The sequence below is a fragment of the Asterias rubens genome, chromosome 20 (assembly GCF_902459465.1).
Source record: "Asterias rubens chromosome 20, eAstRub1.3, whole genome shotgun sequence".
Lineage (NCBI taxonomy): Eukaryota > Metazoa > Echinodermata > Asteroidea > Forcipulatida > Asteriidae > Asterias > Asterias rubens.
Window position 1 is genome coordinate 11,767,381 of NC_047081.1, and position 27,743 is coordinate 11,795,123.

The window sequence follows — 27,743 nt, forward strand, 5'->3', positions numbered from 1 at the left end:
GACAGGTTAAAATGGAGGTGGGAAAATGTCCGCTGCAAAATAGTGTCTACTCATTTGAATGTGATCTGATTGGTCATGCGTCTATGATGTCACATTGTAAATGGAGCCTTGGCAAAGTGTCCGCCAGGGGTCCAATATGGGAAGATGCCCCGCCCACCTTCGAAAAGGTAGATATTTTGCCCCTCCCAAAACATTCTTATTTTGAAAATACTTCTGGCAGAAGAGAGGCATTTTTGTGGCTGGCACCGAAAGCGATGTACATTTAGTATCCTCCCTCTTCGTAAAAGGGTCTGATTACGTAATGCATTTTAATAAACTTTTCACTTGGACATTCTGCGGGTGCAAAATTATCGCTTTTTATCCCCCCCCCCCCCGCCCAAAAAAAAAAAAAGTGAGGGTAAAAATAAAAACGTGAAAATGAAACATGTTACTGACAGTTAAGTTTCTCAATTTGTGTAGCCCCTATTCAACATTATTTTCGGCAATAATTATCTCAAAAACGCTACCAGCTTTTGAAATCATTGTTTTTTTAGGTTAGTTATATTGTATATATAATTATACAGTTTTCATAGTATCAAAGTTGTACAAAACATGTCATGTGTTCCACCAGTCATGGACACAAGTTTCGTGCGTTGGCGTTTGGAAGTGTTGAAGCATCGAGGTACCTCCATGGTTGAAGGGAGTGCGCAACAACAATATTGATGAAGTGACTGTTCGCACTGATAACATACAATTGGAGTTTAGAAAACAAAGAGCAAGGACAGATTTTGGTATAAAGATGGTCATGGTGGAAAACTTACCCCACATTGTATGCAAATGCTCTATAGACTGTGAGTAGGCCCCTATAGTAATTCAGAAAAAAAGTTTTGATCTCACGAGTCAAAAAAACGATGTTTGAAAACAGAGAATGTTTTTTCATTATTTTCTTGTGACTCCGAATTCGTTGACAAGTTCGGTCATTATAAACTGCAGATGTTTGTTTACAGTCAACGCCGCTACAACGCTGTAAGATTCTCTATACGAATTGGCAAATATGAGTAACCGTATTCATCCGGGCCCAATTTCATAAAACCTGTTGTGAGCACAAACATTTGCTAAGCACAGAAAGGTACTGCTTAACATAAACAGGAAACCAACAAAAAATTACATTTAACTTCAATGTTGTGACTGGTGCCCCACTCAACTTTTGCTTAGCACAGAAATGTGTCAAGCAGTATTTTCTGCTCAACAGTTGTATGTGTTAATTTGGGCCCTGAGCATGGAGGTGAATTAGGCCTACATGTACCATGCCTAGAGCATAGTGTACCAACACCAATCAAGTAGAAAAACATCCGGTGTCCAATGCAATTATGTCATCTATGCAATACTATCCGGAGGACATTATTGCATATGCAATAATGTTCGCCGGACGGTTTTGCATATGCAATCGTGTCCGCCCGGACGCTGCTGAATAATGCAATTATGTCCGCCCCTAGTGAAACCGTCCTTGCAGTAAATTAAACGCCCTTGGTCGACGGAACACGTTCGCCATTTTTTAACAAGCTAAGTACATGTCATGAATGACATGGGAAATGTTCGGCCGTTGGGTATTCGCTGCAATCATAAAACTAGCTTACGCGCGCACATACATGTACAGAGTCATGAACATGTCCGCCCGACGGATTTTGCATAACCCCGGACACGATTGCATCCGGACACGATTGCATTTGCAAAAGTGTCCGGAGCGGACAGTATTGCATGGCGGACACAATTGCATCTGCCACCGACCGTAACACCGTGAAAAACGCAAGGGAGGGAAATGGGAAATGCCTTTACAGAGTACCGCCATATTGCTGTAGTTGGAAAAGCCATGAACTCGCGCAATTGAACCGTTTCGTTGGTAATGTTCACCATTAATTTTTAGGGGTCGATTTCACAATAAGATAGTCCCAACTTAGGACTTTTCCTATGAGTTGTTCACAAGTAAAGGCTATAGTCCTTAGTTTGGAAAACTTGCCTTGGATAAGACTAGTCTTTACTCTTTGTGAAATCCAGCCCCAGCTCGGGATGTTTTTGTCGAGGTGTTTTTATAGTGGTGTTTTGCTTTTGGATTCAAGGAAACACGTCTGCACGGCAGGTATACAGTAAGTAGCCACACAGCTATGGGAAACTTGCCTTTACAAGGCATGGGGTATTTATCAGGTCAATGAACATGTATAAAGTCATCTACTTTAGCATATCATGGCTGAGTGGTTATTTGGAAACCTTTATTAGTAGATCTGTGAGAACTATGCATGTATCGTTTCTCCCGTGCAAGCTGTGATTCCAGCCAGGACTCTGCAAGATCTTGTTCGGGTACATGAAATGCGTCTTCCGGTCAGTGGACCCTCGGAGGTTTTGAAGACCTTGACATCGTTTTGATTACTTGTGTTCCGTTTCTGCAGTTGATTTTGAAGTAAGTGCTGTTTATCTTATCAATTTGCAAGCACACCCGGGAGTATATAGGTCTATACTGCAACTGGTTATGTGTTTAGCTTTTATCCTGTCGTGATACACAGTGGCCATTGTGCAGGATCAAACCACTGCTTAATGTTTTCGTAAAACTTCTAGATCTGCATGCTAAAATTGAGACGATTAATGTCAGTTTTCTATACGTAGCTTTTGAGGCTACAATACAAAATGTTGTAGGGGTTGAGCTACATGGCTACTTGTCACTGATATGGTTGGTATTTTTGTATTTCTCGTAGCGGTATGGCTGTCACTCTGTCACATCCCCTCTGGTCCTACCCCAATGACATTGACAAATACTAACTTAGTTGCTCGATACAGATCCCTGTGTTAAATCCATGAGCACGTCTACGCATTGCCACGTGGGCGATACTCGCCCGCCCACTTAAAAGTTCATTATAATGCCTATGTACTTGATATCATCGTTCAGCATGGGATGTTTGGGGAAACCACTTAGAAAAAGTTGTTGTTTTCTTATGTGATGTTTTGGGTCTTGAGTAGATAAGTGAGGTGGGTTGGCACAGGATGATGTTCCCGGGCTGGACTCCTCGCACGGAAACTGGACATTTTCTTGGGCTACGGTTAATTCCCATCCGATGTGCACATCTTATTTTCCTTCACACAACACAGTTGATCATGCTGAAGAACTCCTTGCTTGGTGTATGTTCCCCTCACCGATCCTATCGAAACTGTTTAAAGGCAGTGGACACTATTGGTAATTACTCAAAATAATTATTGGCATAAAACCTTACTTGGTGACGAGTAATGGGGAGAGGTTGATGGTATAAAACATTGTGAGAAACAGCTCCCTCTGAAGTGCCATAGTTTTCGAGAAAGAAGTAATTTCCCACGAATTTGATTTCGAGACCTCAAGTTTAGAACTTGAGGTCTCGAAATCAACTATCTAAACGCACACAACTTCGTGTGACAAGAGTATTTTTTCTTTCATTATTATCTCGCAAGTTCGATGACCGATTGAGCTCAAATTTTCACAGGTTTGTTATTTTATGCATATGTTGAGATACACCAACTGTAAAGGCTGGTCTTTGACAATTACCAATAGTGTCCACTGCCTTTGAAGAGGAGTCCTACCGCCTACCTTCAGCTCCCCTGAGTTCTTTTCACATAACAAATTGTTCTTTTTTGTTAGCCCCATACAAGCGTAGCTTTGAGCCTTTGGGCTATTTTGCATTAAAATTAAAAGGTTGAGCATTAAAAATTAAAGAATTATGGTTCTGTTATTTTCCTTTCTCTTCAGTTCCCATTGGGTTCGATCAATGTTGATTAAAGGATGACAATCTCGTCCTTGTGTTTGATTAACCGGCGCGGTTTCGTTGGATAGAGGAGGCGTATCAGTGGGACCAGCCGTCGATTTCACCGAAACTCTTCCTAACTTTAGGATTAATCTTAGTTCCGTATCCAGAGACACTTGGACGCATTGAACCCATCCTAAGTTAGAACGAGAAACTCGTCCTAACAGGATTCATCTTAATAGGGTTTCGTGAAGTCAGTTGCAGTACAGCTTAACTAACAATGGACGCCATCTGTAGCGCAATAATGAGGCAGGCAAAACGCTACGGAACACCCAGGAGCTTGAAGAAAACTCTGCTTTTTGTGGCCGTAGTAAGTAGCGTCTTCGTATGGTATCTGAGTTACCACATGTTACCGTCAAGGAATGTTTCCCTAGTAAAAGATCAGTTGGAAAAGTCCATCACTGTGAAAGATCCACTTTACTCATCTCAGACCGGGACCAGGCGCGCCACGCTACCCACAAACACGACGCGTGTGCCGTCTCCATTTGGTGATAGACTTGGTACAAATCGTTCAAGAGCGTCTGAGACTCTTATGAAACAGAACATAACAGAGAGGGACACTTGGACGAATGTGCGCTTCAATAAGACAGTGGAACCTACCATTCTGGTTGTGACGAATCAATTTCTTATAAGCTCTGACTTGACCAACGCCCTAAAAGCAAACAACATCAAATTTGACAAGGTCTATGCGTCAACGCTGGTAACATCTTGGCCAGCTTTGGAAGACAATGACACAGGGAAATATTTTGTCATATTATTCCAGAGCATTGTAATCTTACATGACCTCAATACTGAATTACTCAGTACAATATATGATTATTGTTATAAATACAATGCGGGAATTATAGCGTTTTCTCAACAAATGAGCAAAACTACAAAGTATAAGAAGCTTTACCCTCTACCCATGACCATGGAACATGGTCAGTCTTTGCGCGATATCTCCGTCAACCCCACTGCTGGTGACGTCTTGCACATCACAAAACCCGGGCAGGGAACGAGAGGTAGTCTCCCGTCCAGCAGTTGGACTGTCTTTAAGTCTGACCTCCCCTCATACAGACCTTTAGTACAGGCCAAGAAGGTTACTCCGGCAAAGTCACTGAATCAAACATCACAGGAGAAGGAGATACTTTACGCAACTGTGCTTCTAGATGATGGAGATTATGATGGTATTCAGAAAATATTTATCGGCAATGACTTGAGATTCTGGCTTCACTACGTCTTATTTCTGGACAGTATTTCTTACCTCTCCCACGGACTTCTTAGGACGTCTCTTGACAGATACATCCAAGTCGATATCGATGATGTATTTGTCGGGAAGAATGGTAGATTGACTCACTTAGATGTTCAGGTATGTGACTTTTATTTTATGATTTGGGTTTGAACGAAGAACAATTGACTAGAGTGGGACTCGAACCAACGACCTCCATCAGATTAACGTGTCGGCTCTCTACCATTCTCTCGCTGGCGTTCTCCCTTTTATTTGGGTGTTAGAACAAATATGACATTCCTTCAAGTCAAACATTCACTTTGGATAACTTCTCGTATCCTGCTACCACCTTTTCACTCATTTTTACAAAAAGGGATTATCTCATTAATTGAGTAAATTAAATACCAATTTATTTCAAAAAGTGGTGACAGGATACGGAAACTTTTCAAAGGCTTACTGTCAATTGTTTGCAGACATAACAAAAAATCACATTGTACTGTGTGATTCGTCTGTCATCACACAAGAACACTCGTCGACGGATGGTGGCGTGGGGTTTATTTCCTGCCTTCCACCTCGGACCCCGGTTTGAATCTCACCGGGGCACTATACAATTTGCGCATGTTCAGATCTGCGATAACAATGGAAATTTACCAGGCAAGTCTGCTGCCACCTAGCGTTCCAAAGTCTCCCATTGGCAGGATTCCTTTCATCTGTGGACCAATTTTTAAATATTTTATTTCCACCTTTCTTACCGGATTGTACCAGGCTTTGATCAACCAGCAGCAAGTCCTATCAAACAAAGTTCCAGGGTTTACCTTCAAGCTCGGCTTTTCTGGAAGATCCTTCGGCTCAGGGAACGAGGATGAGAAAAAAGGAGATCTGGCGTTGGCGAAAAATGCCCACGTGTTCTCCTGGTTCCCGCATATGTGGGGACACGCGCAGGCGCACACGTATGACAACAGGAGTAAGCTTGTCAGTGAAATGAAGATGAATTATCAATTTGCAAAGGTATGTTTTTCATCCGATGGTGAGCAGAAATTAAAGCAATTAGCTAAGCGGTTTTTTTTTAGAGGGAACCATTATCACATCTTGCATGGACGTATTTTGGTTTTGAAATACATGTATTATTGGTATTGGTCTCAGTAATTTGAAGAAACTATCGGTGTGTGTAGCTATAATTATTTAAGGAATTGTTTCGGCAGCATAAAAACCAGTCAACATTGCTTAATACCAGAACAATAGGCCGACATCATTTTTTTTTCATTTTTTTTAAATTCGTGTTACTTTATGTACGTAGGGCCTACACTCTACAACCTCACATACTCTATGGTCACGAGATGCCCCGGCTTCCAGGTCACAGACTTGACCCAAGTCCCAATCCCATGCCAATCTCAGAAAACTATTGTTTGTGATGTTCTGCATTCCCGCAATCTGTCCCATTTTTGGGACCACAATGTTGACGGCAGCGGGTATGCTTATGGACCTCTCGCACGAGAATGGGACTTGAATCAAGACTAGGTCGCAGGGGCGTGTCCCCTTCCGTGAGGTACTCTCTAGCAACCACGTTGTGTCAAATCAACCCAAGATTGTGTCGAACTGACGCAGAATCCGAGTGGAGATATCAATAATTTTAAAAGCAGTTTATTGGTCAGCCACGTAAAAAAAAAAAACCATGTCTAACCCCTGTGACCATGGAGTCCGGGTTTTCTGTAGACTTGGTTCTAGTCCCGTTCTCGTGCTAGAGGTCCCTAAAGCACATATCCGTCGTCAAAATGTAGCTATTGTGGGACTGGAAATAAAACTACTCTCACGGGATTGGAACTTGAGTCAAGTCTAGGTTTTCTGACCCATGATATGACCCGTAATCAAGGTAAGTTTTTGACCAGGGAGTACAACCAATTAAATCCTCATAAATTATATCTTGTTTCTGTATAGAGCCAAAATATCACTGTATACGAGTCGTACGCAGTAGCCCCCCACCACTCTGGAGTTTACCCCGCCCATGATATGCTGTACGATGCCTGGAAGGAGGTTTGGGGCACAAAGGTCACAAGCACGGAGGAGTATCCGAACTTGTTACCAGATTGGAACCGCAAGGGATTCATATTCAAAGATATCATGGTGAGTTTACTATTGAGACTTAAGTCCCTTTCACACGAGATCCATTTAGCAAGGGTCCCTTGCTAAGTTTTAGCAGGGATACACAATTTTACAAGTGTGAAAGGAAAACAATTTGTGTACTGTATAGGATTTGAGACATTGCATGGTGAGGAGACTGACGATGACTAGAGCAAGCTAGTCGAAACGTTGAGACCAATTTCAGAACTGACTCCGCGGCAGTACAGTTAATTACGATCCTATAAGCTAAAGTAGTAGTCCAGTCTATTTTCTATACCATCCGCCCTGGTAATAGTTAAAAAGCAGGACAGTTCTTTTCAGAACTAAGAATTCTACCGAACCTCCGATTATCTACTCAACGGCAGTAGAATAAAGCAAGACAGTTCTCTAAGAACAACTCTACCTGGCAAGTAGAAACACACACCGCAAACCAAATATAAATTTGTGTACTGCCCATAAGGTCTCGTGTAAAATCTTGTCAAACAATTGCTACATTTTAAATTGCTGTCATGTATAAAATAATTAGGAACTACAAGTGACTCATCATTCAAAGGTATCACGGTAAATTGGTTATATTGAGGCATACTAAACAAAACACACAAGAAATGTTTATTATGCATCACTCTGAACCGGGGATTAAGTTGGGATTAAAGCCTGAACTAAAGAATGTCAAGCTGGTCTAGATTTTTTTTAGGATAGGCCTACTCGGTTTTATCATCAAAATTCGTCAGAAATGTTTTTGACCATAACCCTCTTGATTGGCGGTGTACTTTTGCAGGTGCTCCCGAGGAAAACTTGTACCCTGTATACAAAGAACTTGTTGATGAGCAACTACACCGGTGGGAAGAGCGGGTTGGACGGCGTGGTTCGAGGGGGAGAAGTCTTCAAGACTGTCATCAGTAATCCCGTAAGTTATTCTCGAAAATGAGTAATATTTTGTTAAGGCCTCATCGTGTCATGCCGTAGTGAATTTTCACCAAGCTCTTTTCTAATTTAGGATTAATCTTAGGACTTGGTACGAGTTCAGTTCCTTAAGCATACGCATTGAACCATACTATCCTAAAATAGTTGGGACTCCAATAGGATTAATCTGTAGCGGTTCATGAAATCGGCTGCAGAGCAGCTTTTCAGCTGCCGAGCGACTGGAACCGAGACCACACGCGCGAGTGTCGATCGAATGCATGGTCTCGTTTCAGTTGCTACGAAGCTGTCAAAAAAGTATTAACAAAAACAGACTTGTGAACCGAAGGCAATATTATTTCCAGTAACCTTGATTAACTTTCTTTAATTAAAAGATCAACAAATTAATGTTTATAAGTTTGCATGTCCATTGTGTTTAGATTAGCGTGTTCATGACACACATGCCGAACTATGCGCGAGATCGTTTGGGTCTGTATTTGTTTGACGAACTCGTGACATTTATACAAAGATGGACTAATATCAAACTTAAGACGGCTTCTCCTGTCAAGATGGCACAGATGTACTTTGAAAGACACCCGGAGGAACGAGAACCAAAGTGGATGGTGAGTTCTTGTTTCATTTGTTGAAGGAACATTGCAGAATCGGTCAAAATAGTTGCTTGCAGTGTAAGCACTTTATGTAGTCCACCATATAAACTGACAATCTTTTAAGTTTGAGATCGATGTGAAAACACAAAAGCACATATTTTTGCAAGGCATCGATTCAAAACGAATAATAATAAAACGCTCACTGGATGATAAACTCTAACCGGAAAGTAGTTTGTTCTTTAGTTCTCATCAAAAATGACTTTCAGACAGAAATATTTCAAGGATCTTTTCTACTATCATCATCTTTAGATCGTGTAAAGTTCTAAAAGTCTCTGATCTTAGACGAGTTTTTCGAAGTATATTTTGAAGTATGTAATTTTCCTTTATATAAAAACTGGTAAAAATGTCTAATAATAATAATTAATAATGCAAACTTGAAATAAAATTTTAAACCTGATTGGTTGAAATTTGAAACAAACTCAAACTTTTTTGTTTTGCATATTTTGGAACAGTGTCACCAACCGTGGCTATCTGTTTTTGTTTCGTATAAATAGCTTTTCATAGATTTCCAACCTTGGTTGGTATCTCTGTTATGTCGCAATAGAAAGGTCTATGATATTGTCTCATGTTATTCTTACTTGCAGAACCCATGCAGTGACAAGCGTCATCTACAAATATTACCAAAACTCCAAAGTTGTGATCGACTCCCTCAGATATTGGTGCTTGGACCACAGAAAACAGGTTAATTTTATTAAGTTTATTAAAATGACTTTTGTGAAGTAGGGCCTATTCGTGACAGTGACAGCATTTCTGTTGGCATTGATTTTAATTTGCATCAATTATAAGTGCATGGTAATGTTGTAGAGGGTGTACCCCCCCCCCGGAAGATAGAAGTTGAATCAAAGGTTCCCAGACTTGAACACTCTGAAAAGAGATCCCACTGGATCCTTTAAGGAATTCCTGAGATTTTAAGAGTATGCCTTCAATGAATATCAGAAGGGGGTACCGTTCCAAATTATGGAGCGCAAATTAATCATTTTGTTAAATTGAGAAAAACACAATTAATTGATCATCTTATTTGATACAGGCACTGCGGCGCTGCGTGCATTTATGTCATTGCACCCAAACCTTGCCAGTAACTATCCTAGTAAAGAATCGTTTGAAGAGATGCAGTTCTTCTCAAACTCCAAATACTACGCTAGAGGCCTCGAATGGTGAGTGTTGTTGGTGTTTTGTTTTCTATAAGAATTTTTAATTACAATGACATTGTCTCAAACGGGCTGTAACATCAGAACAAATTAACACATTTCTATTCGCGAAACATTTCTGTTTTACAATTGTCACTTTACAGCGCATAGGGGGACCCGTGATGTTACACAATTATCATGCAGTTTTCTCTTTCGACGCCTATAACTGTTTCATATCAAATCTTGGTTTGTTTGTTTGTTTGTTTGTTTGTTTGTTTGTTTGTTTGTTTGTTTGTTTGTTTGTTTTGTTCCACTGACTCATTTTAAAACAGTCTCTCACTGTAGTGCATTTGTTTAATATCTATAATTGGGTTTCTTTCCCTGCTTTTAACGTCGTTGACCCCGGGTTGAAACCCATGGATTGGGTTTTCAGTCCTTCCTGACTTTGTGAGTTCCCCCACTTAGGGTTTCATTCTACATCCAAAATCACACATCTCGTATTTCCTGTTTTTGTTTTGAAATAAAATAAAGTTTAAAAGTTAAAATAAAACCATTTGAATGTTGTGGTTGCTTTTGAATGCAGGTATATGAGTCATTTTCCGCAAGTCAGACATAACCCAACGGATAAGGACCGTATTTTATTTGAGAAAAGCGCAACCTATTTCGATAGTGAAAATGCACCGAAGAGGGCGCACCTGTTACTTCACAAAGCGAAACTCATCACTATTTTGATTGATCCAGCAAAGAGGGCGTACTCCTGGTACCAGGTAAAAATATAATGTAAAGATGGAAGGTTTATGCTGCAACCATGACCTGATATTTGCCTCAAATGATATAATGTTATACAAAACTATAAAGCGAACGGCAAAAAGTCCACGCTCAAAATAAAATTATTCACAAAATGGCTAAAAAATAAATTGGAAGATTTTGTTGTTGCTGAAAAATAAATGGTTCCTGCAACGAGGGCTGTTGTAACTCCAGATGAGCGAGTGACGTCGTACAATTGGAATTAAAAGCTATTTGTTAGCCTATACGCATACAAAATGATCTTTTAATCGAGACATTTGGTACGCAATGACTGTCTTGGAAAAACAACTAATTCGACACAAAAAATGAACAAGCATTTTTCTAAATTGACCTATATGAAGTAGTCGCTGCAACCACAAAGTTCTGATATACACATGCTGATAAAGATGTTTGAGGTGTTCGAGGTATTTTAAGGTCACATCAATATTTTTACCACTTTGCTCTAAAGCACGAACGAGCCCATGAAAATCCAGCTAGCCTGAACTACACGTTTTACGATGTGATATCAGCATCAGATGGTCCTGGAACACATCCAAAGGTTGTTTCTCTGCGAAACCGATGTCTCAACCCGGGAATGTACGCCAAACATGTCAGCTCATGGCTGTCTCACTATTCGTCTAAAAAGGTATATCCCATTCAGATGGCAGTTTTTGAGCATGTTTCACTCTCAATGTGTGTGTGCCCAACCCTGTTTATTTTTTTGCTGCTATTTGCAAAAAATAATACTCTTCGTTTTGCGGTTTGAGTTTGTGACAGCTGGGGAAATATCATACATGCATGAGGGCCGGACAGATAGATCTGGGGATAACTCTGTCGTAACATCGTTGACAGAGAACACCACTCGAAATAGAAGTTATTCTCGGAAGAAGATTCTCCTACTAATGAACAAAGTAAGGACTCGTTGAGAAGAAAAGAGGGAACGGGCTTCTAACTAACATTCATTCTTGTGCCTTTTGTTTCTTTTAAGATGTTGGTTTTAGATGGTGAGTTACTGAAGACGGATCCAGTTGCGGTGATGGTTAAAGTTCAACAGTTTCTTGGGTTGAAAAGACAAATTGACTATAAAGATAAAATCATGTAAGTTAATAATATTGTGTAAGTGAATACAATCGATGCCGCCACCTTTGGTTTTAAAGTTCCTTGGTTAAGTGTTGCTTTTTAATTAAACAATTATAAATTCTTGTGCACATACGATATCCGCCATATATTTTCCCCATAAAGCTCCCGTTTTGTTGTAAAACGTCTAAAATGTTTATTTTCATTCTTACAAATATATTGACAAAATGGGGAGACCGCCTATACAGGGCTAGATAGCTCTGTACAGCACCGGCAAGTTAATCCGGAGGTCGTTGGTTCGAGTCCCACCAGTCAAATTGTCTTTGTTCATTTTCCCACAGATTTGATAAGACGAAAGGTTTTTATTGCCCCGTCAAGAGCGGCCGTAAACATTGTCTGCCCAAGAACAAAGGTCGCAGCTACCCTCCAATGGACGACAAATCAAAGGAATTCCTTCGTCAGTTCTACCAGAATTATAACTTTCAACTTAGGAATTTATTAATTAAAAAACATCTACACACACCACAATGGTTAGGGAAAGACTAACTCATGGTTGTTTGATAATGGCATGGAAACATTATTCATTGAAACTCAACTTCCTTTTCATGTTGGACGTCACCGACTCAACGGCAGCCATCTTGTTATGTTACGCAGGGCTTTGTGGAGAAAGAAACTGATTGATTGGTTGAATTTATTCGGATAAAAAAAAACAGGTCAAAGATACTTACACACCAACAGGAGAAAAGTTACTGAAACCAAATAAACCAAAATAGAACACAAGATAAAAATAGAGCACAACATTTAATTTTGTAATCCAAGGAAATCCCAAAGAAAAGCCAAATACATGTAATAGGCTTGTTTCCATTGGGGTCCTTAACTGTACTCTCTGGTTAACGGAGGAGAATGAGTGAACGGAGTGTGGTGGAGTGTAGTCTGAGATGATGATGACTGAAGAAGCAACATTTGAATCAATTCTTACCGGTCTGGTCTTGCTTTTTGGAGGTGGAAGAAAAGGAGGCTGGATGACGAGCATCGGGTTCGCCCTACTTTATGTTGTGGAGACGAATTCAATAACGTGTCATCATTATAGAACCAATATTATGGATGCCCTCGCAGTTCCAAGTAGAATAGAACAGAAAAAACACTTGAGAATTGAGGACGGCTTAAATGGGTAGTGTGAGCATTCTACCTCCATGGTGTGAGTGTTCACCAACTATCATGCTACGAGTGTGCTACGAAGTTTGATGCCACAGGACTGTTTTTGCTGCGAATGTTTCACTGTGTCAAGTTGAGCACAATAACGCAGACATTTTGAGAAAGAAATGTTCTCTGGTTTAGGGATGAGTACTAAATGGTCGTAGAGGTATGGAGTATAGAATTAGATAAGATCATGGAGGACTCAATTATTCCTCCATGAAGAGGAGTGTTTTTAATTTGTATATATTACTTTGTTTTTATTTTGTAAATAAAACTTAACTTCAAACACTTCCTGATACCTGGCACTATTCAGTCGAAGATAATACCACAATAAAAACATTGTTCCGAACATGTGCAATAGCTTTGAACTGCATGGTATAAAGCAAAGTAAAATGTTAAAGGGACATTGGATCGGGCCCTCCATGGATCGGGTGAGTTGGCTTATATGAAAAGCGTTTAAAACCGTTTGTTATGAAATGCTAATTATGGATAGAAAGGTGTTTTAACTTGTAGAAATAGTGATCCACACAATGCCTTGAATTGCGTGGTCGGTATGAAAAAAATAAACACGTAGTGATGCCTCTAAATAGTAAATGCTCAAACGAAGAAATCATGTTTTTGTTGTGTGTGTTTAGCCCATGGTTTAGCCTACTTTTGAGTGTGCCAGATGTTCTGTTTGGTTTTTAAGAGTTTAAACTCGTTTAAGGATTGTATTTGTCACACTCCTGTGACGGGGACTCGAGACGCCACCATGGCTTTAAAACCGAATCCATAGCAGTAAAAACATGACGCATGCATTGGAACATCAATTTAGTACTGTACACAGCATGCATTTAATACAATGAACGAAAGTTTGTGGCGGGGGACTGGAGGGTGTTCCCCTTGCTCTACCGGGCTGTTTATTTGGCACTGCGGGTGACTTCACACTACCAATGATTATTTAATTGTATTGTTTATTAAGGTTTGCTCGAAGGGAAGGCTAGCCACAAAGGCCCATGAGGATGATAGACCTGAATAAGTATTGAAAAATATATTGCATCTATGTGGCGAATATGAACATTAAAAAACCACGAAATGTTTGACTAATCTTGTCTTACAGAATCCGAAGTGCCATTGTTAAAAAAAAAAAAAAGTCTATCTGCCTGAAGAGTTTGACGGGCCGGGTCTGATTGACTGCGACGCGGCATTTGAATGCGGGAACAAGACCTCCAAAAATCATCACATCCCTGGGAATAGATTTGCCGAGATCAGTCGTGTGACACACCAATGATGATAAAACAATACTTGATTCTTTGCATGGGGTGTCCGGGGCGGCAGGAAAGTTGGGTTAAATCCAATTACGTGGTTTGAACAGCGCTGAGTGCTGTAGCCTTTTACGGTCTCACGTTACACCTCGTTCTCCAGTTACCCAACGAACTCGACCCTCTGCTGGCTCCCGATCAAAATTACGTAAATTAAAACTTACTTTCAAAGCTCTTGAGCATCTACATTCGTTTGTGCGTCTTCTTCGCTCTACTGGACACAATCCCTACTCTCCAAATGTAAAAGTGTGAAAAACACTACTCTTAAGATTATTTCGAGTTGTCCCTCATAATTTTTATTGGCTCTTTAAAAAGAGTGGTGGTTATTTCACTTTTTCAAGGGCCATTTTAAGACTACTTGTTTGAATCTTTCGTTTGATATGATTGCCTTTACAGAAGGCCAATATATAATACTTTGTTTTCATGTTTTTTGTTTTATGTTGGGCCTAAAGGCTTCTGCATTTTGCGCCATATTCATGTAAATGGATTTGTTTACCACGGAGGAAGGTATTACTCGTATCATATAGAACAAGTCCTTGTTCTATGCTATTATTAAATCACGAGACGGTTTTGACAATCAGAATGAACTAGACCGAAGAATGCCAAAAGAGTCCTTGGAAGTAGGTTTTCCAGGGAATTCCCCCTATTGCGCCACTAGCTTTTAAATTTTCCGTTGAGTGGCAGAACAAAGACTGAAGGGGGAGGGCCCGGGTTTTACTAATTATTCATTGGAATGTTTGTCTGGTAATACAAGAAGGACTGTTGTTGGTTCAGGTTAGCTAATAAACTTCTTTGCGGTTGGCCAGCAAGGTTGTTGCGAGATACCCCGGGAGCAGAGTGTGCAGTGTGGTACCCCCCTCAGATTCGGTTTGTAAACCAAGCTGCCAGGATGCATTTCAAGATCTTGCTGGTAGTTCTCGCCATATTCCTCCTTTCAACGCCAGCAGGTAAAACTTTTAAAGTAGTTTCTTTTTTGTCTACAATATCACAGCTATCAGATGTATTTTTGTGTGTATATTAAAACTATAAAGTAGGGCAAAATAGTTGTTACCATGGAGCAATAATGTTATTATTCACAATCACGGAACAAAGGATCAATAATTTGGTATGCCGTCATCACTGTATGGTATAAAGTCAACCTCGAGTAACCGATGAGTTGCATTCACAAACCAAATGTAGGGGTATTTTGTTGTATTGCACAACACAACGGGAAGGGAAGGGGAATATAATTATGTCACGAGATATATATTTGGCAATAGGGCCGTCGCAGATTGATTTTTTTTAAATTGTTTAATTTTGTCGTTATTTTGTTTGTCAGGATAGGCATAACAACCCAGTGCACTTATCGAAAAGAGAAGGGGTTCGCCCGGTGTTCCTGGCTGTGGCTGCTGTATGCGCCGCATCACCTTATAAACGGGTGCTAAATAATTGGGTTTCAGAATTCATCCCTGCAATAACCTATCTTTCTGAAAGTCTGTATTATACTCAGCGCCTTGAGTTCCTTGTTTTGTAGATACGTGCGCTATATAAGACTTCGATATTTTTTATAGATGCGGCCATGATGCGGCGTACCCGTTGGTATAGTTCCATTATGTGTTTACGCTTGAAAACGGCAAAGTTTCACGTTTGAGTATAGAGCTCAAATATCATGGCTTACTTGAGCTTGAACACAATATTGAGATAACAAAATGTTGCGAGACGTACATTGGGCTAGGCCTAGTGTTTCGATTAACACGTAGCTCTCGACCCTCGGCGTGTCCGACTTTCTGGAGGATCGAGGGTCAATCAAAAGCAACATGGATACAGAAACGCTGCGGTGTATTTTCACAATTTTCTCGTAAAAGACACAACTTTAATGGACTGATATGTTTAGGGCCTTCAGTTTTGTTTTTAAACATTGAGGTTTGAAATGTATGGTCCGAAATAGTTACCGTTAATAGGGTCACCTAATAGCTTAAAATGTCTTTGAGAAAATCCCCCGAAATATTTGTGAGAATAATCTCACTCCATCATTCAATTCAATTAAGTTATAAAAGAGAAAAGCTAGCAGACTTATGCATAGACCTTTTTTTTTTAATTGTATGGTCCGAAATAGTTACCATCAATAGTGTCACTATAGCTAGAATGTCTTTGGTAAAATCCCCACAAATTATTTGTGGGAATAATCTCACTCCATCATTCAAAAGTGGAAAGCTTGCAGACTTAGTAAAATATTGCATGTGCGTGTGTGCCTTTGGAACTTCCATGAATCTGCCCGGATACATTTTTTTCTAAAATTTTACTGATGCCAAACAATCAATTTATGACTCGAAAATGGTGTCATTACCATGCATTGGCGCGCATCCGGGTGAAAGGGGTGAACTTTTTTCTCACTGCGTTGAAAAATAAACCCAAATCGTGAACAAACCATTATAAAAAGGCACGTTGCCTTAAAGACACATGATACTATTAGTAATTGTAAAAGACCAGTCTTCCCACTTGTTGTATCTCAACATGCATACAATATAAAACATGTGAAAATTTGAGCTCAATCGATCGTCGAGGTTGTGAGATAATAATGAAAAAAAAAAACACCCTTGTCACACGGAGTTGTGTGCTTTCATGTGCTTGATTTCGAGATTCTAAATCTGACGTCTCGAAATCAAATTCGTTAAAAACAACTTCTTTCTCGAAAACTACTCCACTTCATAGGGAGCCGTTTCTCACAATGTTTTATACTACCAACCTCTCCCCATTACTCATTACCAAGTAAGGTTTTATACTAATAATTATTTTGAGTAACTACCAATAGTGTTGTCCGCTGCCTTTAAATCTGGCAAGTTGGTCTATGAAATGCGTTTGAAACTGTTTCTGTTTGTTATGATTTGCATATGGTTGTTAGAAAGATGTTAAGTAAAATATAGAACGTGTCCCTTTTTAATGCATTTATGATCTACAATCTCGAACCCGGGTTTGAGTGTTCACATGCAGCGGTTGCGGGTCTCTACAGCGGTTGAAGTCCAAAGCAAGACAAACAAATGTTTACCCACTCTCACACAACAGGTACCAATCCCATACATTGTTGAGACACCTAAACAAATTTGCCGCGAGCCTACATTTTTTTATTGAAAAATGTTTATGATAGGCCCTTAAACGTGCTGTCCTGTTTAAATATATTTTGTTGTATTTCGAACAATCAAGTTTGCTCTCTCGGGTGTTTTATCGGGACTGTCCCCAGTTGCGATTTGCCGTCTGGGTGAAAAGGGGTCACGATCTCCTTGAGTGTTGGCCCAGACACCCATACACTAAAACTTATTAAATTCTGACAAACACAGTCAAGTTGAGCTGTCCCAGCCTACCTGTAAAACAATAGTCGGCGCCTCACTTGGGGTTTAAAGGAACTCACAGAATTGGTAAGTGGGGAAATTCCTGGATTTACATAAAACTATACGGTGATAGTAGAAAAAAATTCCCTTGAAATTATTATTTCTTTCTGAAATTTCTCTTTTGATGAGAATATAAATAAAACTAATTTCCCGTTTGTAGTTTTATCGCTCGGTTTGCGTTTTATTCATTTTTGAATGATGTCATCGGTTTTCACTATCTTCTCGTGACCCAGATGGCGATCTCATCAAACTTCTACTGCAGGTTTGTCAGTTTATGTATAGGGTGGTTACATAAAGTGCTTACGTTTATACACTGCCATCAACTGTTGCACAACAAAATATCTGTCTGCGAGTGTTCCTTCAACAGTTAGCTATTGGTCTGGAATGATGATATATGAACATGGCTTTTGACTACATTGTTGAGGGGGTGGGAAGTGGTGCGAAACTGTTATCCTTCAATAAAGCTTAGTTCGTACTTTTTATTGAAAAAGTTAACATTTGCTCATCATCTGGTATAAGTGATACGAACCGCTGCACTTTATTTTTCTGTGGAAAGAATTTAACTCCGGTCTGAGTTTCCTGCATTGCCCAAGCAGATGTAAAAAAGTACGAAGCCGGCTCGGATGTGCACATTCACAAGGTTGCAAAAACCTCATTATACATCTGCCGATGGAATTATAACCTAGACTTACGATTTCAAAGGCTCAGTTAGCAAATAAAACTCTTTTTTAATAATTATCATGTCTTAAAAAATAGCTCAGCTACGGCTATGACCGTGTGTTTAGAGTCAGACACGGCCTGTGTCGCATGCAATTATGTCCTCTATGCAATACTATCTATGCGTATGCAATAATGCTCGCCTGACGGTTTTGCATATGCAATCGTGTCCGCCCGGACGCTGCTGCATAATGCAATTATGTCCGCCCGGACACATTTGCATATGCAGTTGTGTCCGCCCCCTGCAAAACCGTCCTTGCAGTAAATTAAACACCCTTAGTCGACGGAACACGTTCGCCATTTTTTTACAAGCTAACTAAGTGCATGTCATGAATGACATGAAAAATGTTTGGCCGTTGGGTATTCGCTGCAATCATATTAATGCGTGTATACTCATGCTGCATAATATTAATAGGTTCAGTGCATTCACGCTCGCTTTCGCGCACACACATGTACATGTCCGGAGCGGACAGTATTGCATGGCGGACCCAATTGCATCTGACACCTGTCTGTTAATGAAATTTTGAACTCTTGATGAGTTTTTGTTACTCACCTCAGGCCCCGCCCCAACCCCCGAACACGTGACGGCGAATGACGGATTTGGTCCTTTTCTAAACTTCGGCTTGGCTCCAAAATCAAAAGGCACGAAATTGGCCGTGGCGCCCGTGTACACAGGCTAGGCAGGCAGGCAGGTGTAGGAATTGTTTCCAATTCTTTTTGAAATGTCAGGTCAAGGTGAGACTGCAGGGGAGGTGTATGTTTCGGTCCTACTACTTGCCGTCAACTCGCCGTCAACTCATTTTCGTGCCGTCAACTCATTAAATTTACATGAAAAATCTATAAAAGGGGCACGGAAGTGTCAAGTCTGGGCTAAACTACATATTTCTCATGGTTTTCGGTAAAAATTCATTCACAAAAATGACTTTGTGTTGATAAAAAAAAAAGTACCAATCATTGACATCTCGGGCCAAGACTAATCACTGTGAAAAAGCAAGATGGCGGCCGACGGTTTTGCTGCTTCGAGATAATTTTTTCACGAGAAAAAAACTCAATTTTTATTCCGAAATATGACCTAAAAATTACGCAAATTCTCTTTGAGCTGATACTTTACAGTTCTATGCTTCTTTTGTGGATTTTAAATGTATATTGGAGGAGTTGGAGGAGTTGACGGCGAGTTGACGGAGCAAGTGAGTTGACGGCAAGTAGTAGGACCCGTATGTTTTGATGAGTTGTATGTTTTGATGAATTGTATAAATAAGTCGTTTTCTTCGTAGAGTGTTGGTGGAGAAGAAGACGGCGAAGGAGATCCCCACCGCCGCCACCCCCTCCTGGTAAGTGAAACCGGGACTGTGCTTTTATTGATTTGTAACATAATAAATAGGCCTGAGTTGTTTTCTTCGTAGAGTGTTGGAGGAGAAGAAGACGACGACGAAGGAGATCCCCACCGCCGCCACCCCCTCCTGGTAAGGTATTTGTTGTTGTTTTTAAAAGTTAAAAAGCGGTAAACAAGCAAAAAGGGTCCTTAATGAAAGCCCCAATTTTCTGCTTAGAAAGTGCAACATCATTGCAATACGTTGTTTGCGTGGTGGCGCAGCTGTGTGTATTTTACGTGTGCGTGTGTGTATGGTAGCTGTCCAGCGAAGTAAAATTTGTTTAAATTGTTTCGGAAATGTTGTACAACTTATCTTCTTCTTGGTTTTTAGTGTGTAACCTTCAATTGGTGCTTTTAACCATTGCAAATAAATACATTCATCTCCAACTTTTTACTCGCACCTGTACATAATTCTATCTGCACCTGACACAAATTCCTGTTGGCAAAGTCAACACATGCGCTCACACGCAGTGCGTACATCTTCAATCATTTGAAGGCTGCACTTTACAAGGAAGAAGAAGAAGAAGAGAAGGTGATATTTTGTTTTTCATCGCTAGTCGAGTGAAATAAATGCGGAGTGCACTCTGCATTTATTTCGCCCGCCATTTTGTCAGCACTTTCTTCTTTTTTGATAAAAGCAAACAATCTAAAATGTTACGTGCGCAGTTTGTTTACAAACTTTCCAGCTCTCCCTTAAATTGGTTGATGGATGAGGTGTTTACTGCAGATTCAGGAAGTCTATTCAAATAACTTTCCATGTGGCACCACCAGCTGTTTCACTCATTTTTTCAAAAAGGGACATATCTCATTGAGGTAATTTAGATGTATACCGGTGTTTTATATTGAATGAAAAAGTGGTGTCTATTCCAGTCATTAATATTCCGGACTGCAAAAGTCCTGCTGTCTCTTCCTAACCTATGTCTTGCAGTCAGGATTCTTAAAATGTTAGCTTGTGACCTTGACCCACTAACTGGGCGCTGTACTCCTTTTTTGAAATTAAGGTATTACCGGTATGCTAGTACGACCGATAGCATGACAAAATTTCGAAAAAAGGAGTCTAGCGCCCCAATACTTGGTCAACTTGTGACCCCTTGTTTTGGATTCCATATTCATTTGAAACCATTTATTTCTCTTCATGTCCTCACCTGTTCCTCTAATCATGTTATCCATGTATGTTAGCATCTCAAAGCTTTGCATTTGCATTCACTGTCCCACTTTTCTGGCCAAGCTGAATCCTTGGGTTAGCCACAAAAGTGGTGCTAGGTACATGTAGGTAGGAGCATTCAGTAGTACTTTAATAGACAACAAAAACAATGGGTGAAGAAGGAACTTCTTCTCTGACTGGAACAGTCTCCAAAACCAAGTAGTAAATGCCAAGACAGTGTGAACATTTAAGAAAGAGCTCGATGTCTACTGGAAGGATATTATGATAGGATATAGGTTCTCAAAGGCATAAGCCTAAACAATTTCTCCCATCAATCTCAAGTAAGTAAGTAAGTAGGTAAGTAAGACTGACGATGAAGCATCATCAGTGATCAGTCCAGTGTTTCAGTATAATATTTCATGTGAAGGAAAGGCTGTATTTTTTGCAATTTTTGTTTTAACCTCATGATGGAAAACAGTGTTTAAACCATCTTTTTCCAAAAGAATATTCTGGATAAAATTAAGAACAAAGTAAGAATAAAATTCAGTGTAATTTGACCTAGAAGGGCGGATAAATTGCAGAAATTTGTTCCTTTATCCCCGCTATTAAATATAAAAAATTATTTTCAGAGTTAGAATCTATCAATTGTTCAAGTAAAGTGAAACACACCACAGTTTAGACCTGTTGTTTAATCATTTTAACAACACAATTTATGTTATTAGATACAACACGACCAACTTTTATATCCTGTCCCGGGCCATATACAAGGACAACGAGTGAAGCCGATGGCCGAATTGTTGTTTCCTACCCGACTCCCACGGCGACGGATAACCGCGGGACTCCATCAGTCAGGTAAATCGGTAAAACAATATCAACTAATAGCAGCTCTAAGGTCACAACTTAAAGGTGCTGTACACTTTTGGTAATTACTCAAAATAATTTTTAGCATGTCAAAAACTTACTTGGTAAACTGTTGATAGTATAAAACATTGTGAGAAAGGACTCCCTCTGAGGTAACGTAGTTTTTAAGAAAGAGATAAAGTCTCATTAAAATATCCTGCAGGCCTGAAGCCTTTTATTAAAAGCACACAAATTTGTGCAAAAAGGTTGTTTTTTCTTTTATTACTCTTGCAACTTCGATGACTAATTGCGTCAAATCTTTCACAGACTTGTTATTTTATGCATTGAGATGTACACCAAGTGAGAATACTGGTCTTTGAGAATTACCAAAGTGTCCAGGGGTCAATTTCACAAAGAGTTAGGACTAGTCCTAACTTAGGACTTAGCCCAGGAGATATTAAAAACATATGGGTAGTCCTAAGTTAGGACGAGTAACTCGTTCTAACTCGAGATAAGACTAGTCCTAACTCTTTGTGAAATCCACCCCAGTAACTTTAAGTGTAACTAAAGTAAGGTCGTATAATAGTTTTTGTAAAGACTGTTGAAGTGTCTATCGGATTTGTCCTATTGTGAGTTTTCTGGCTGACGCAAACAAACACTGGCCTCTGCTTGCGGTCCAGTGTGAATTTCGAGCGCTCAACTTTTTCCCTTTTCGTCAACAGTCGTACCAGTGGACCAGCGTCAGGATCTCGGTTTGGTGCAGGGCTAACAACAATTACCTACCAAGCTACAGATGGGGCTGGGAATACAAGAATCTGTACAATTCATATCACTGTCACGGGTAGGTTTGAATAATCACTTAGATGATGAAGTTGCGTGTGTGTTTGTCTAATGGCTTAAATGGCTTAAATGTAATAATTTGTTAAAAATTTGTTTTAACCAAGATCAAATTCATAAATAATGAAGATACCCATAATATGGAGCATCCCAGACTGCAGAGAAAGGCTTTCAAGACCAAAGATAAAAGTTTGAGAAGCTTTTGCCCTTGCAAGGGTTCAAGCTTTGCACTCGCAAGCTTTCACGCTTTGCACTCATTGTTCAGTTTTTTGTGTGTACAGCCTACCACTATGGCATGTCACGGCCGAGTGGTGTTTGATCGGCACAGTGGGGGTTCGAAACCCGGTCGTGACACTTGCTACGTAAAATTGGCGAGGTAGTGCTTTCTGCTCTACCGGCCAGGCTTCGGATTGATGATACCCAAGCCTACATCCGTATGGACTTAAAAGGGGGCAACCCTGTTTCAGCCCTAGGAGTAGGTGGCAATGGCCTCTGGAAAGAAATAATTTGAGCCCACAGCTTGAAGTGGCCTTCAGGCCTTGTGTGTAAGGCGACTTGCGTTAAAACATTTTTTTTTAAAATCACACCCTTGTGTTTAGGAAAAGTGACACTCATGATTGATTTGATTTTCTTACCCAGTCCTCCGATGCTCTAGTGTTCCTTCTAGCAGTCATCGTACGCACTCCTGCTCAAAGACCAACATCGCTGGCTCAGTATGTACTTTCACCTGTCCTACTACTGGATATCACGTGGTCGGACACTCAACTTCAACATGCCGTAGTAGTAGCACGTGGTCTCATTCATTTCCAACATGCCAACGTACGTTTTTTGAACATTTTTAAATATTAAAATTTGAAGAAAATGAAGATAAAATCATATGGATCACTCAATATTGCAAAGTATGGCTTTCAAAACCAAAGATAAATGTATACAAGCAGGCTTTCTCACTCGCTTTGCGCTCATAGTTCATTTTTTTTAAAAACAATCCTTCTCTCCTGTCGATCACATCCCTATGACTCGAAAGAACTCGCTCCTTGTGTTGTGCCGAGGCCAAGTGGTTAACAGCGCCAGAATCAAGCTTGGGTGTTTCTGATCAGCAGACTGTGGGTTTGAGTGGGTCTTGGCACTTCGTTAAGCAAGATATTTTTCCATAATTGCTTTGTCCAAGTTGTATGAAGTGTTTTGTTATTCCACAACAAAGTGGTAAGTACTTGGAGGGAGTGTAATGGACAGGAGAGAAGGATTGAAGCTACTAATCCTTGGATCATTGTATCGGTGTGACATAGACCTATTTTATGCACCTGTTTCATTAGAAGACAAGTTAAGTTAAAGAATTGGTAAGAAAATAACTTGTCTAAGATCACCAAGGCCAAGAGCAAAGCAGTATAGTGGCCTTGGCCTTCATGTTATTCTAGCCCTACCCAACAGCATAACTCATGATACTTGGTTTGATTTTCTATCCAGTGACAACATGCAGCCCAAGTCTAACAAGTATCAGTCATGGAACAGTTACCTGTTCTAACTCCAACTACTATGGCAGTAGGTGTACCTTTAGATGCAGCAGTGGCTATGGGTTTTCTAGCGGTGGTAGTTCATCAACACGTTACCGAACCTGCGGCAGCAGCTGGTCTGGATCCACACCTTCTTGTATTGGTATGACATAGACACATTTTATGCACCTGCTCCATTAGAAGACAAAATAAGGCCAGTTCCTAAACGGCGACTTCAGGCAACAGCTACGGCTAGGTCTGCCTGATCTTTAACATTTGCAGGCGTGCTGATCTAGCCTTAACTGTAGCCAAAGTCGGCGTTAAGTTTAGTAACGGAATGTTTAATGTCAGGGCCCAAGTTCATAAAACCTGGGAAGAGTCTCAAATCGGCATTGAAAGAAAATGTGCCAATGTGTATCTTCAATTAACAACTCAACTTTAAACGCTAATTCTCAGTTTTATTCTCTCGTATTCCTTGGTGTTTCTACATAGAAGTTTTGAACCAAAGGTGGTACCAACATGGGGTTTTATTTAACAATATTGAAGCATAGACATGGCTCCCTTCAAATGTAAAATTGAATTTTAATACAACCTGCAACCAATTTCACGAAATGCTAGGATTAATCCTAACTTAAGTTTATAGGACAAATATCCGTCCCAACTTACGATTAGTTCAATGCGTCCTAACGTCTTCGGATACGGAACTTAACTCGTCCTAAGACCTAAGATTAATCCTAAGCATCACTCACAAATACTTTATCCTTTACAGATACTCAACCTCCCAGTTTCAGCTATTGTCCCAACCCCATCTCTGTGGTTGCAGAGGATGCGGTGACGAGCGCTATTGTCACTTACACGACACCTACGGCAACTGATAATGTGCGAATTGGTCTATCGGTACAGAAACAACAAGGTGCTGGTTCAGGAAGTCGATTCAGTCAAGGGTCACATACAATCCGTTACAGAGCAACGGATGCACAAGGCAACACGAGGGATTGTACTTTCACTATCACTGTTAGAGGTGTGTTACTTAACTTAATTGCATTTATAAAGCTTTTTAACACTTTTAATAATCAAAAGGTCGTCATGGGGAAAATGTTTATAAGTTTGAAAATGCGTTGTTTGATTTTTTTTTTGCAAAATCCAAATTTCTTTTTTGCCCATTTAGTCTTGAGAAATAAACTATATTTACCAGGAGCTATATATAAAACTTCAGCAATCTTATGAAATCCAGACGAACTGATTTCTTAGTCCATTGAGATGCTGTGATTCTAGGTTGAAAAGGGTTCACTAGACGCCTTATTGTGACAACTTTTCATTTTGGTTTTCTTCCAAGAGGCTTCCCCAGAATTCGAAGCTAACTAAATTTATTCCAACTTTGAATCATTATTTTTAATCAACAGTAATAACATGTCCAGCACATCAAAGCAGCCCCCATTTGGTGATCAGCTGTCCTAATGGATACATTAAGGGGGCGTCGTGTAGTTTCCAATGCGGAACAGGATACCAGTTATCCAGGGCGGGTTCTTCTTTGTGCCGTTCCAGCGGATCGTGGAGCCTGCCACGCCCTACCTGCCAAAGTAAGACCAATTACAGGGATGTGATTTCTCCGTTTTTAACCATAAATTTGTTTTGGTTTAATCGCACAGGTTTTTTTTTTAACCACTTTAAATTTTTTGTTTTTTATTTTATAACATATTAAATATTTACTTAACTTAACTTACTTAACTTAATTGCGCTGTACAGTCAAACACAACTGCTTCACTAACTTCTTTCTAAATAACTTGAATGCGATTCCTGATGATGATCTCTCCCTTAGTTCGGAGTTGTCCAGCCCTGACCGCTCCAGCCCATGGTAGCTTCAGAGATGGCAATTCCTGTCCACGCACCTACGATTCCCGTTGCAACTTTGAATGTGATACTGGCTACACCTTAACAGGCAGTTCAGTCCGACGATGTACCATTCAGCAGAACAATGCTGTGTGGGGCGGGACAACAACTGGATGTCAAAGTAAAATTTTCAGTTTAATTTTGTTTTAAAAAATTTAAAAATGTTCGTACTGATTTGTGTTTAAAACCCTTCTACTATTTGACCATTCATTGATCACTGTGGTTTTAAGATAATCTATGACAGTCTTAAATATTTTATAATGTGGCTAATGCATAATTAAATTTTCTCTTAAGAAGTTCCCAAGTTGTCAAAGCTGAATATTTTGCTCAAGTAAAAACCAATATTTTCTACTTTTGATTTTTGATAATTCTCAGTTAACACATGTGCAACACTTGCACCTGGAGAAGGGCTAAATCCGACCAACACCGGTACCTGTTCAGCTGGTCATCATGTGAACTACGGCTCAACATGTGGTTATACTTGTGCTACCGGGTACCGATTGACCGGTTCCCGCATTATATCATGTGGACCTAATGGACAATGGTTGCAGCCACTACCGGTGTGCGAGGGTCAGTAAATACTTAGGAAAGGATTCAATAATAATAATAATACTTGGTTCTTATATAACGCTTTATTACACCCGGCCCTAGGGGTTTATAAATCGCTCAGTACAGGGTGAGTCAAATAGGAGTTGATCGGGATTGGTGATGTTTTTCAAAACAAACAAATGACACACAAAAGTTCAGTAAAGCATCTATTTAACAAGCACTCTCTCCTGCTTATTAGGGAAAAAGAATGAAAGAAAATCATCATTCTTGAGAGGAGTTATGTCTGTTTTAATAAAGGTACGAATTTTGTAAGCTGTCCACGGAATACTTCACAAAACAAATGTATTAGATTTTTTACATTTTCGATTTGTTAAGCTTGGTTTTTTTTTTCTGTGCAGAAATTACATGTGCTACTAATGCCCTGCCGACTCCAGCCAATGGTCAACGGAGCAACTGCAACGGAGACAGTGTATCCTACGGCACTAGGTGTACACTATCATGTAACCGTGGTTACACACCAAGGACTCCCGTAACTAGGGTGTGTCAGAGCGGCAGTAATCATCTCGGGGTGTGGTCGGCCGGGACCATCTCTTGCACAAGTGAGATTTTATAACGGGTTTTGTTTGAAAAATCAATGCTTTGAAGAACTTGAAAAAGTTTGCATTGGCCATTTAACATAGCAACTGTCTCAAGTCTGAGGAATTCCAAATTAAGCGGTAACTCGTGCCTAAACAAGTCATTGTGCCAGACTTTATACAAATCTTATTCGCAGATGGCTTATTGAAAAATTAAAAAAAATAAAATAAAACATTTATAGCACGAAAACCATATAAAAGACAAACGCTTACAGGTTCTTTACATAAAATTCCCAATGCTCTCGCTTGCTCACACATGGTTAACAACAAAAATAAATCTCCTTTATTGACAGTAATAACTTGTCCAAGGCCCATTGTGCCCAATCATGGTTCAATTAGCTGCACACGTAGTGGACAAACCAGGCCAGCTATCTCCAGTCTGCCATTTGATACATCATGCTCGTACTCCTGCAACAATGGCTACACCCGATCAGGGCCAGCTAGTCGCACCTGTTTAGTGAGTGGCTCATGGGATGGCAGCAATCCCTTATGCACAGGTAAGCCCTTTTCACACTGTAGTTCTTATCCCCAGGGAATACAGGGGTTAGGATCACCGGATTTGAGCTCTGGTGTTAAAGATCTGCGGAGTGTGGGTTTGAGAGTCGTTAGCAAGACACTTTATTGATTGGTCCTTCTGATGGGACGTAAAGCCTTTAGTCCCGTGCATTGTGTAGCGCACGCAAAAGAACCCAGTGCACTTATCGAAAAGAGAAGGGGTTCGCC

General features: G+C 40.1%; 2 protein-coding genes across 3 annotated transcripts in view; both read left to right on the top strand.

Moving 5' to 3' along the window:
* Positions 1–2,273: 2,273 nt before the first annotated feature.
* LOC117303988 (bifunctional heparan sulfate N-deacetylase/N-sulfotransferase 4-like) lies at positions 2,274–13,474 on the top strand. The gene is made up of 12 exons (XM_033788459.1): positions 2,274–2,434; positions 3,746–5,148; positions 5,773–6,015; positions 6,943–7,128; positions 7,904–8,032; positions 8,466–8,648; positions 9,278–9,374; positions 9,721–9,847; positions 10,404–10,587; positions 11,076–11,252; positions 11,595–11,704; positions 12,025–13,474. Exons 2-12 carry the CDS (start codon positions 4,021–4,023, stop codon positions 12,227–12,229), a joined length of 2,769 nt encoding a protein of 922 aa, XP_033644350.1. The 5' UTR covers positions 2,274–2,434; positions 3,746–4,020; the 3' UTR covers positions 12,230–13,474.
* Positions 13,475–14,962: 1,488 nt separating this feature from the next.
* Positions 14,963–27,743, top strand: part of LOC117304062 (sushi, von Willebrand factor type A, EGF and pentraxin domain-containing protein 1-like) — a 40,418-nt gene continuing 27,637 nt past the window's right edge. The window contains exons 1-12 of one of the 2 annotated variants that reach the window (XM_033788551.1): positions 14,963–15,128; positions 19,538–19,594; positions 21,502–21,631; positions 22,342–22,460; positions 23,096–23,275; positions 23,921–24,109; positions 24,716–24,967; positions 25,350–25,526; positions 25,766–25,957; positions 26,212–26,406; positions 26,784–26,984; positions 27,314–27,517. In XM_033788551.1, the coding sequence (XP_033644442.1) occupies positions 15,071–15,128; positions 19,538–19,594; positions 21,502–21,631; positions 22,342–22,460; positions 23,096–23,275; positions 23,921–24,109; positions 24,716–24,967; positions 25,350–25,526; positions 25,766–25,957; positions 26,212–26,406; positions 26,784–26,984; positions 27,314–27,517 (1,954 nt within the window). In that variant the 5' untranslated portion in view covers positions 14,963–15,070. Of the gene's footprint in view, positions 15,129–19,537; positions 19,595–19,666; positions 19,727–21,501; positions 21,632–22,341; positions 22,461–23,095; positions 23,276–23,920; positions 24,110–24,715; positions 24,968–25,349; positions 25,527–25,765; positions 25,958–26,211; positions 26,407–26,783; positions 26,985–27,313; positions 27,518–27,743 lie in introns of both variants that reach the window. The other variant, XM_033788550.1, reaches the window with a different exon arrangement.